This window comes from Acomys russatus, chromosome 11, assembly GCF_903995435.1.
Source record: "Acomys russatus chromosome 11, mAcoRus1.1, whole genome shotgun sequence".
NCBI lineage: Eukaryota > Metazoa > Chordata > Mammalia > Rodentia > Muridae > Acomys > Acomys russatus.
Genome location: NC_067147.1, coordinates 7,967,141 through 7,979,325, shown reverse-complemented (window position 1 = coordinate 7,979,325; position 12,185 = coordinate 7,967,141). Strand labels below are relative to the sequence as shown.

Genomic DNA, 12,185 nt, shown 5'->3' with positions numbered 1-12,185 from the left:
AATGGTATTTGAACTCGGGTCTTCATAGGTGTGCAGCAAACTCTTATCCATGGAGCCGTCTCTCCAGGCCCCAATCCACCTAGTTAGATATTCAATTCACCTATCCACTCTCCCAGACACCCAGTCCATCCATTTATCTTCTCATCCAATGTGAATTAATTGGTAACCTTCTCTGTCCGGTGTAGTCCCTGGCCCAAGAACCCATGTTAGAAAGGCAGATTTTGGTTTTTGGTTGTTTTTTTTTTTTTTTTATGGTTTGTTTTGTTGTTGTTGTTTTGGTTTGGTTTTGGCTTTTTGAGACAGAGTTTCTCTGTGTAGCTTTGGCTGTCCTAGACTCTTTGTAGACCAGGCTGGCCTCGAACCCACAGGGACCTGCCTGCCTCTGCCTCTCAAGTGCTGGGATTAAAGGTGTGTGCCACCATGCCCAGCTCGAAACGCAGATTCTTGATCCCACTCCAGACCTATAAAAATCAGAAAAATCTATGAACAGAGCCTAATAGACTATTTGGGCCTGCAGGTAATGTGGGCACATGTTAAAATTTGAGAGCCTCCTCCCTCTTTGTCAGCTTCACCATCTCATTGCCTATCAAGACACTTTTCTTGGACCTCACTTTCCTACCTCTTTTAAATAAAAGCTTTGTTGAGATATAATTCCCATAACGTGTAATTTGCCCTTTTGAAGGATACAATCCCGTGGGTTTTGGGATTTTCACAGTTATGCAGCCGTTATGTTTTCCTCTCTCCCCAAAGACACCCTGGGCCCATCAGCTCTCCTTAGTGCTCTCTCACCACCACAGCTGTAGACAACCACTAATCTACTTTAAGTTTCAATACATTTTGCTAGTCTGATGTTTCACACACATGGAATTATACGATATGCGGTCCTTTGTGACCTACCGGCTTCTTCCAATGAACACAAAGTCCTGCTGTTTTTATAGTGAGAAATACGTATACAAAAAGAATCTAAAATGCATGTGTATAGCTTCAAGAAGGGTAAAGTGGGCTCTCACAAACTCACCGCCCAGCTAATACAAAGAAGGCTGCCAGTGCCTTAAAAGGCCCCTTCACTGGAGCAATAACCAAGAGCCGGCCTCGCAGGCTCATCAGCCTTTGGCCTTCTTTTTTGTTTTTGCCCTCTGCATATGGAACCCATGAGCAGCATACTCTCTTTCTGCTGTGTCTGAGAGGACTCCATCCATCCACGGGCGGCAGCTGCCTTACACCTTCTGCCCATCATGACTTGGCTCCGGGCAGCTCCATTTTATCTTCATGTCTGACTGTATCCCACTGTGTGATCAGACCACAAATTATGTGGTGTATATAGATAAGCCGGCCGGCATAATAACTTTGTTGTACGCATTCTCATGCGTGTCTTCTGGTCACAAGGACAGGGGTTCCTCTAAATTATATACCTAGGGGTGGGAGGGAGTCTCAGAGCAAGAGCGATTATACCAAATTACACTCCCAGCAGCGTGGGATGAGAATTCCTTGTGTGCTCAGTTCTCACCAGCCCTTGGTGTTGCCAGGATCGTAGTTTCTGTCATGCTCTTGCATGACCGTAATGCGCTTTTTCCCATTACAAGTGAAGGTTGAGCATCTGTGTGTGTATATCATTTGCCGTTATCCTGCCCATCTTTTTCTCCAGTAGATACTCATTAAATCTTTTTGCCAGATCTGTGTATTTGTCACTTACCTTAAAATATAGATTAGCCATCCCCTTTCTGTTTTATTGTTTGAGACAGGGTTTCTAGTAGCCCAGGCTGGCCCCAAACTCACTATGTAGCTGGAAATGACCTTGAATTTCTGATCTTCCTTCTGTGCTTCCCAAATGCCGGGGTCACACTCATGCACCGCAAGGCCTGTTTTAATGTGGTACTTACTGATGACCAATTCTAGGGCCTCCTGAGTGTTTCGGTTTTTGTTTGTTTGGTTGTCGAGACAGCGTTTCTCTGTGTAGCCTTGGCTGTCCTCACTCACTTTGTAGACCAGGCTGGCCTTGAACTCACGGCAGTTCACCTGCCTCTGCCTCCCGAGTGCTGGGACTAAAGGCGTGGGCCACCACCACCCGGTTGGGCTTCCCGAATGTTAAGCTAGCACTCTACCAACTGGAGTTGGCACACCCTTAGGGGCCACACTGCTAGCCACATATCGGTCTTAGTGGAAGGACTGGTTAAGTCTTTTGTCTATCAAGTTTTATTACATTTATTTACATAGTTTGTATACGTTTGTGGCTGTGCATGTGAAGGTCAAAGTTCAGGTCGTAGGAGTTGGTTCTCTCCTTCCACCATGTGAGTCCTGGGGGATCCGACTCAGGTTGTCCGGCTTGGTGGGAAGCGCCTTCCTGAAGGAGGTGTTTTAGAGACTAGAGGTCCCCAGGGGCTTTGGTTGCTGCTTGGAGATCTTTTGAGGGACGACCTTGAACTCAAGATCCTCCAGCCTAAGTCTACTACCAGGATGACACATGCCAGGGTGAGGGGGTAAGTGTGCCTCAGTTTGCACACAAGCATGTGGAAGCAGAGAACAACTTTTGGGAGTTGGCTCTCCCCTTCACATCCCAGGGACTGAACTGAAATGGTTAATTTGGCTTGATGCCAAGTGCCCTTATCCTCTCTCTGGCCTTAACTTTTCAGTTTTGGTGTTCAGTGTGAGAAAGGGGTTAAAGTTTTTCTTTCCTCCTCCTCCTCCTCCTTCGCCCTCCTCTTCCTCTTCCTCCTCCTCATTTTTGGTTTTTTAAAGACAGGGTTTCTCTGTGTAACAGCCCTGGCTGTCCTGGAACTCTCTTTGCAAACCAGGCTGGCCTCGAACCTACAGAGATCTGCCTGCCTCTCCCTCCAAGTGCTGGTATTAAAGGTGAACGCCACCACCACCTGGCTCTATCTATCTATCTATGTATCTATCTATCTATCTATCTATCTATCTATTTACTTATTTTTATGATGTCATATCTCAAGAACTTGGCCTTTGAGCCGGGCGTGGTGGCGCACGCCTTTAATCCCAGCACTCGGGAGGCAGAGGCAGGCGGATCGCTGTGAGTTCAAGACCAGCCTGGTCTACAAAGTGAGTCCAGGATGGCCAAGGCTACACAGAGAAACCCTGTCTCGAAAAACCAAAAAAAAAAAAAAAAAAAAAAAAAAAAAAAAAAAGAACTTGGCCTTATATAAGGATATGAATTTTTTCCTCCTATTTTTTTTTTTCTTCAGAAACATTGGGAGTTTGGTTCTTGCATTTAGTTCTGTGATTCACTTTGAATCAGTCTCACGCCCATTTTGTGCGTGTGTTAGAAGCCCTATCCTTTCTGTGACTGACCGTCCTTTAGTTCTGTGGTAAAGTCCTCCGCTGCACATTACTGTCTCCTGCAGGGCTGCCATGTATGGGTTCTCAGTGCTGTGCCCCTCAGTGAATTGTCTGCAAGGTTTCAGTGTCACCCTGGGGTTTCCAAAAGTTGTCTTTCTTGGGTGTTTTTGTTTTCTCTTGGCCTGTTTGCTCAGTTCTTCCACTCACATTTCATCCTCAGAGTCCTGCATTCCTTCAGGGAGTTGTATTTTTGCTGGCACTTTTCAAGGCCTCCTCCCATCAGGCCTTGCTTCCCGCTGTGGGTCTTGCTTTCTGCTTCCCCATGGGTGCCTTCTGCAGCCCTTGCCCCTCAGTGCTTCTGTGGAAGCCTGGGTTGCTTTTGGCACTCCTCCTGTGTATTTTGAGTCTACAGATTATCTCTGTCTCCCTGTTTGCTGGAAATGGACTTATTTTCCTTCTTGTTGCATTTGGAAGTTCTCCAAGAACAGAACAAAGTTGCCATCTTGGATCCCAGGCTCCTGCTCAGAGCCTCGGTCCTGGTCTCTTTTTAGTTATCACGCAGCCCATTCATTCAGTACCCGAGTCTAAAGCTGATGTCTTTCCGCAATGCCAGACAGTCTTAAGATGTTTCTCTTTGTGAACTGTCCTTTCTAGTTTTCCCTTCTGTTTCCTTCTGGAAGTAATCTGCCCTTGTGTACTGTCTCATTCTACACCCCCACTCCCCTATTTTTAAATCTCTTGCCCATACATACTACGACATCCTAGGCTACATCTGGAAACTTCTAGATCCTTTTAGAAAGGCTTGTTTTATTTTTGTTTGTTTGGTTTGGTTTTTCAAGACAGGGCTTTTCTGTGTATCCTTGGCTGTCCTGGACTCACTTTGTAGACCAGGCTGGCCTCGAACTCACAGAGATCTGTCTGCCTCTGCCTCCCAAGTGCTGGGATTAAAGGCGTGCGCCACCATGCTTGGTGCAGAAAGACCTGTTTTAAAGGCCTGTCAGTGCCTGCCTCCCCCACTTTACTCTTCTCAGTGGCACTTTCTTCCACTCCACACACTGTATTGGACACATTGATTTTGTGCTTTTTATTCTCACTATTTTCCTTGTGTACATGATACAGATGATAAATTATATTTTTATAATAAATAAGTATTCATAGTCAGCATAAGTTCGAAGTCAACCACAGCCCTAGGACTAAAAACACAGCTGGTGGTCTCTTCCACCCTGGTGCTCAGCAGGGCATTGCTGCTTTTCAATTTCTTAAGTAAATGTTTGATTGAAGAATAGCATTGTCATGGAAAACTACAGATACCAAAGCATGGAGTTCAGTGACTAATCCTGTGGCAAGTACAGCAAACACCAGCACTCAGGTCATGAAGTAAAATGGGAACACCCTAGGGACCTGTGCCTCTCACCCCTACCTCCAAGCGCCATTGGACTCCTGACCGCCATCTCATCTTTGTATATTAAACAACATATCATAGGAACTCTTGAAAAAAATCTCTGCCTTCTCTGTTCATCAGTTTGTGACACATGGCCACAGGTGAACGTATTCATCTGTGTAGCTTGCTTACTCTCACATCTGCGTTAGTTAGTGTTCCGTTGTGTGAATGTAGTCAGCCATGTGAAAGCATGGACAACCAGATTTAACTAACCAGGCATCAAAAATATGGAAACAAGCCAGGTATGGGAGCCCATACCTTTGGGCCTAGCACTCTGGAGGCAGAGTCAGGTGAATTGTTGTTTGAGGTCAGCCTGGTCTACATAGAGAGTTCTGGGACAGCCAAGGCTATGTAGAGAGATCCTGCCTATATATAAACAAGAAAGAAAGAAAGAAAGAAAGAAAGAAAGAAAATGTAGCAATGTTATACATAAGAAGTATTTCTTAGCCAAGCATGATGGTGCACGCCTTTAATCCCAGCTCTTGGGGAGGCAGAGGCAGGCAGATGACTGAGTTCGAGGCCACCCTGGTCTACAGAGTGAGTCTAGGACAGCCAAGGCTACAGAGCAACCTTGTTTCAAAAAACCAAGAAAGATAAAAAGAAAGAAAGAAAGAAAGAAAGAAAGAGAGAAAGAAAGAAAGAGAGATGGTTCAGCATTTGAGGGCTTGCTATAAACTAAGTGAGGATTGGAATCATATAGTTCCCACATAAGTAAGCCTGTCACCTCAGGTTGGGGTGGAGACAGGAGGATCATTGGGCCTTGTTGGGTACCACTTAGCCAAGTAAACTGAGCTCCAGGGGGCTGGAGAGATTGCTCAGTGGTTAAGAGCATTAGACACTCTTCCACAGGACCCAGGTTAGGTTCCCAACACCCACATGGCAGCTCACAACCATCTATAACTTCAATTTCCGGGGACTGGATGCTCTCTCCTGGCCTCTGCGGGAATCAGACACACATGTGATGCACAAACATGCGATACATTTACATGCAATAAAATAATTAAAAAGACAAGCTTCAGGTTTTAGGAGATCCTTGCCTCGAAAGAGCACGCAGAAAGTAACAGAAGACATCAGACACTCCTATTCGACCCTCCCCTCTGAACTCCCCATGCTGTGCACAAGCATCACACTCACACGTGTCACACAGACCACACTTGCACATAGTCAGAGACACACACATGTGTGTTTACACACATGTATTATTTACTACCCAACAAACCCGCATCTATGCCAAACACATGCGGATTTTACTTGTCACTGTCCTCTGAAGAACAGCTATTTGCGCAGAATCTGCCTTGCTTGAGGTAGTAATACTCTAGGGATTATCTGAGTGTAGGGGACATGTGGGTGGATTCTATACAAATGCTACATGCTTAATATAAGGGACTTGATCGTCCATGGCTTTTAGTAACACAGGATGTCCTCAGACAAGTTTAGCAGTCCCAAGAGATGGCTGACTACCATAATTTGTTTATCCCTTCTATTGTGGAGAGCACTTCAGCCTTTTCCAACTTGTGGCCATTCCAATGACAGCTGCTACAAGGCCTCTCTGTACATCTCTTAGCAATGCTGGATTCTTCGCCTCCCTGTAGGGTATTGACAGTGGAACTGGAATGGCTGGGTTAGGGAACGCGTGTGCTGTTTCTAAACTGCTAATTTTCTCTCCATGTTGTGGGAATTCTCTGAGGTCTGGCTCAAGTTTTCATTCTCCAGAGAAATCTGCCTGTTCCTTACTCGAGGGACCTGGCGACTGCCAAGGGCTGCTTCTAGCCTGCTTGCTTGGCCTCCTTCAATCGTCAGCAGTAGCATGTCTCAGCATGCTGCTCTGCGTTCTGGGCCTTGGGGAAGGTTTTCTTCCCCTCCACTTAAAGCTGCAGGAGAGACAGACAGGCATCCTCACTGTTCCCTTCTGGGTGACAGGTCATCTCTTATTCATCCTGGTCCTGAGAGAGGAGGTTTTGAGGTGTCCTCATTTCAACCTGGGCTGGTGTTACCTTATCCAAGACACTGGGTGGCTTAAAATGACAACTCTGAGGTGACAAGATGGCTCAGTGGGCAAAAGTGATTGTTGTGTGAGGCTGACAACTGAGATGGATCCCCAGAACCTACACGGTTGTAGGAGAAGAGACCTGACTGCTGAGAGTTGTCCTGACCTTCACACACATGCTGTGGCATGTGCAGGCCTGTACTCACATACACAAGTCATGCATACATGAATAAAAAAAACAACAACAACAAGCCAGGTGTGGTGGTGCATGCCTTTAATCCCAGCTCTTGAGAGGCAGGGGCAGGCAGATCAGTGTGAGTTCGAGGCCAGCCTGGTCTACAAAGCGAGTCTAGGACAGTCAGGGCTACACAGAGAAACCCTGTCTTGAAAAAAACCAATAGAAATAAATAAATATTTTGTTTAAAAAAAAGTTTAAAATAAGGCAATGGGGGCCTGTAGTGGTACATGCTTTTATTACAAGCACTTGAGAGGCAGAGGCAGGTAGAGCTTTGAGTTTGAGGCCAGCCTAGTCTACAGACTGAGTTCCAGGACAGCAAGGGCTGCACAGAGAAACCCTGTCTCAAAAACATTGAGACAATAGGAAGTTGGAAGTGGGAGTCCCTGGGAGGCTGCTAAGTGCAACCCTTGGTGTTCCTCATCTGGCAGATCTCCCATTCCACTCTTCAGGCTTAGCTCCCCTTGACCTCTCCCGGTAGGTGCTGGTCTTCACACAGACACTTTCTCTCTGACTGCCTCCCAGTCAAACTGGCTTAAGGACCCATCCTACTCTACAACCAATGACTTGACTAACTATAGGATCGGGGACCCCGGTTCCATGTCACCTGGTGTACTGAGGCAGGCAGCAAGGTTAGGTCCTCAACGTATCTTTCAGAAGTCACAGGACATAAGGTGTCCCTTTAGACTGCCCACACTGGGCAGCACCCAGCTTTCTGTCAGACTCCCTTGCCCTGAATTGGCCAAGAAGCAGCACAACTTTTCCAAGATCTGAGCATTGGCCTCCCAGGTTTACTGCTACCTGAACATTTGGGGGTACCTGTGGTTTTGTTCCTTTGGGGCCAACACAGCAGGGTATTGCCGAAACAGTATCCCATACGGGAGAGGGCTCTTACTTTTTTTTCCAGCCCCCAGCACCCATAGCAGCACCATCCTGATTTTCCTACCATAAACCAGGGCCTTTGAAAAGCCACATGACACACTGAGCTAAGGGTATACCCTTAGGGACCAGCCGTGTTCACCAAGTACTCCCTCTGGGCTCAGGCTGGAGGGCCCGCTTGGCATGGGGAGTGAATCCTTGGGAAACCATGGTAGCCCAAGAGCAATCCTTTAGGAGGGCACAGTGATTAGGACCTTCTAAGTATGGTCCCTTAGAGGGCCTGACCCCTCCACCCTGTGGCCTCTGTCTCTCAGGGAATACGTACCATTATGTACCCTGGTATGACATGAAGCCTGTGGTGGCTGTGACCTCCAACTGGGAGGATGTCAGCTTCCGAATGAACTGCCTCAACCTCCTCCACATCACCCGGGATCACCTGGTGAGTGTGCACGAGGGAGCTGGGGCCAGTGGGAGGCTTAGGAGTGTGCATCACACCTCACACTTGTACACACCACATTACTGAAGTGTGTCAGACACAGCACAGGGCACTGAAGACACAACGATGAATAGACAGACTTGTCCTCACCGGCTGTAGAAGTCAGAGATGCACAGTTACTGTGTAATGCGACAAGGGTCGCCATGGAAATACAGGTGCTAAGAGATTTAGGATCAGAGAGCTGGGGATGGGGAGGGAGGAAGAGAACAGTTAGGGGGTTTCATAGGCAGTTTTGGGGGGCTGGATGCACAAAGGGAATAATATGTGTGAAGTCACAGTGATGTGCCAGGTTTTTTCGTTTGTTCTGTTTTGTTTTGTTTTATTTTTTCCCAAGGCAGGGTTTCTCTGTGTGGCCCTGGCTGTCCTGGACTCCGTTTGTAGACAAAGCTGGCCTCAAACTCACAGAGATCCACCTTCCTCTGCCTTCCTGAGTGCTGGGATTATAGGGATGCACCATTATGCTTACTGATGTACCACGTTTTTGTTTTGTTTTGTTTTAAAGATTTATTTAGTATACAATGTTCTGCCTTCATGTACACCTGCTCACCAGAAGAGGGCACCAGACCTCAGTATAGAGAGTTGTGAGCCATCATGTGGCTGTAGGAATTGAACTCAGGACCTTTGGAAGAGCAGCCAGTGCTCTTAACCTCTGAGCCATCTCTGAGCCACATTTTTTTGAAGCCATAAAGGAACTAGGGCCATAGAGGTGTCATGGAAATCAGAGAGGTTAGGAAGGGCCACATTACAAAGAATCTTAGGTTCTTAGCTGGGCATGGTGGCGCCTGCCTTTAATCCCAGCATTCAGGAGACAGAGGCAGGTAGACCTCTGCTCAAGTCCAGCTTACTCTACCAAGTCCAGGAAAGCCAAGGCTACACAGAGAAACCCTGTCTTGGGGGGGGGGGGGAGAAGGTTCTCAGAAAATTTGCACACATAGCACCTCCACACTAGTCACAACTTCCTCATGTCTACATATGGACTTCTGCGTGTCTCCGCCCATTTCTTCTGCTCGGTGCAGAAAGTAGGGAGGAAAGGCTGTCCTAGCTTTGTGAGGGCATGCAGCAGTCCGGAATTGCCATCTAGAGCCTGTCATTCCTTCAGCCTTTCCCAGGAGAGCTCCAGGCTAAGCCAATCCTCTCCCTTTCTTTCTCTCAATGGGCAGAAAGCCAACCTGGACGTGCTGAAGTCCATCCGGAACCCGAGGGATCCGGCTCTGCTCCAACAGTGGGAGAAGTTGCTGAGGGAACTAGTGGAGGACTGCCGGTAGGAGTGCCCTGGGTCGGGGCTGCCGCAGGCTGAGCTGGGTGGGGCACGGCTTGGAGTAGCACCCAATAGACCCTTACCCCACAGGAACAGTACTCCTCCCCACAGCGTGAACGCACCCCCGCCCCTGTAGGACAGCCCTGAACTCAGCCCAGTGCGGGCCTTGCTGCTCCACCTCCACACTTGATGCCCGTTCCCTAGAAGAGCCCGCCCTATTCTCACTCCACAGTTCTCACACTGCCCATCACATCCAGTGTGCCCGGTTCAAGCTCCCTGGAAAGCCTCTCCCTGCCCCCACCATGGTGTGGGTTAGCCTCTTTCCTGGAAACATCTACCCACAAGAAGTCTTTGGGAGGCAATCTAGCATACTTCAGGGCTTCAGGGGTGGGAGAGGGCTAGGTGAGCACCTCAGTAAGCAAGCTTCCTGGGGAAGAGAGCAGGGCATGTCTCCCCAGGTCAGGCCAGCCATGGGTGGACTAGAGGCTAGGAAAGGAATATTGGCCTACCGTAGGACCAGAAGTGGACATACCTCCCTATGAACCTGTCCTGACCACAGGCGCCCTCTGCCTTGTATGACTGATCAGCCCAAAGCGAACAACTTGGACAATAACAAATGGCAGCTCCGCAGCTGTCTTCTGCAGCAACTAGCACAAAGGGCCGAGGAGGCCGATCCGAAGCACATGGTGGACACTGCAGAGGACTGGCTGCGCCGCCTCAACACTGTGATCCCTGAGGTGGGCACTGGCTGCACTGGGGGGACACCCTGGAACTGGTCGCACAGGTCCTGATGCTCTCCCACCTCGGCAGCCCCAAGAGAGCCTTCCTGATGTGATGATCTGGCTGATGACCAAACAGCAGCGAGTGGCCTATGCTCGGGTACCTGCCCACACGGTCCTGTTTTCCCCAGCAGGAGCCCTGAGCTCTGGCAAGTTCTGTGGGAAGATTCAGAACCTCCTCTTACAGGTGGGGAAGAGGGGGAACTTTTCTGGAGAAGATGGGGGTTCCCAAATCTCCAGAGAGAACCCCCAGGGTTGCAAGAAAGCCCTGTGGGACCTCCCTGAGGACATGGCCCACATGTTCTTTCCCTGGCCCTGCATTAAGTAGAACAGCTCACACAGTCCCCAGAAAAAGACGGAGGGCTATACTTTTTCAGCATGTATGCTGCTGCCAAGCGCACATCTGTGGTAAATGCTCCTCAAATTCCCCACCTCCTCCATCACCCCGGTGCCTACCACTTGGCCTAATACCTTGTCATCCCTCCTGAGAACCCCGGCTGGGTGACCTCCAGAATATTCAGTGACTGTAAGATTTGGTACTGGCTCCTCAGATCAGAAACAAGTTGTAACATAAGACTGACCAAACCCCCAGCGTTGGCCTTCTCTCTCGGAGAGGAGGATCCTCACTGGCCTCTCAGGGCAGGTGTAGCCTGCCTGACCTACATCAGACAGGCCACTCTGCCCTCCCACCCCCAATATGCTTGCTCTTTGCCCTTGCCCCTGTCTTTGTCCAGTGTGTTACTCAGGCCAGTGGACTTGGTGACCTCACTGCGGTACTGGGGTGCTTAAAAAGTTCTGGTGCACAGCAATCAATCAATAGGCAGTAAATGGTAGCTAGTATCACCAACGCTACCATTACCGCCTCTCTCTGGCTCCCCAGGCAGTCTCGCCCACCCTCCGCATCCCTCCTCTTTTCTCCTTGCCTGATGTCTCCTTCTGTGACTACCAGGGCACAACTCAGTCATTTTTGAGCCCAGAGCTTTATGCTATTGTAGGGTATTTTAGTCTAGCACACAGTTTGATATGAGGACCCTGGCTCGCAGGACACAGTCAAAAGGGGCAGATGTGACCCAGTCTGGTAATGCCCAGCTCTCTCTCACCCTCTCCCTCCGCCACATCCCTCCCCACCCTCCTGGAGTCCCCCCCCCCCCCCCACCTCCCACCATGGGATTGATCTGCCTCTGGCTTAGTACCCAGAAGGTGAAGGAGAGAACACACTCCCAGCCTACCTCCGGGTCTGCATGTGGCTTGGCAACGTCACACACAGCAAGAACCTGAAGCTTCTGCAGCAGGGCAACATGGTGGTGTATGCAGAGACGGTGAGCGGACGCCCACAGCATCTGGAGGGTGTGGTAGAAGGAGCCAGGTCGGGGCCAAGGCGGGGAAGAGCAGGTCTGACAGTGGGGCATGCCGCCGGGAGGGAGGGTGGAGAGACCATCTTTCAAACCCAAATCTGACACTACGGGAGTGCTCCGAGAGGTGGCAGTAATGAAAGCAGTTGTGCGTCAGGCTACTGGTACCCCTGCTCACGGGGCGCTAATGAAGGGGGTCTCAGTGGCCCTCTGGTGCCTGGACACACTGTTCCTGGTCGAAGTTTATTGAGAGCTTTCCCCTAGCTTTCTCAAGGCATGTGAACAGATCAGGGCTTCATATTGTACAGTCTCATCTGTCACCAACAGGCAGCTTAGGGACCCCTGCAGACCCTTGCCAGGCCTTCAGGACAGACTGGACATGATGGGAGGTGGGGAAAGGCCAGGAAGTGTGAAAGGAGCTGCAGAGGAGGCATCTGCCCACAGAACATGAGGCTTGCAGGGGG

General features: G+C 49.3%; 1 protein-coding gene across 1 annotated transcript in view; it reads left to right on the top strand.

Moving 5' to 3' along the window:
* Positions 1–12,185, top strand: part of Fer1l5 (fer-1 like family member 5) — a 52,244-nt gene that overhangs the window by 22,498 nt on the left and 17,561 nt on the right. Inside the window, exons 20-24 of the mRNA XM_051152662.1 lie at positions 8,151–8,275; positions 9,493–9,593; positions 10,150–10,327; positions 10,401–10,556; positions 11,560–11,688. Coding sequence (XP_051008619.1) covers positions 8,151–8,275; positions 9,493–9,593; positions 10,150–10,327; positions 10,401–10,556; positions 11,560–11,688 — 689 coding nt within the window. The remainder of the gene's footprint in view (positions 1–8,150; positions 8,276–9,492; positions 9,594–10,149; positions 10,328–10,400; positions 10,557–11,559; positions 11,689–12,185) is intronic.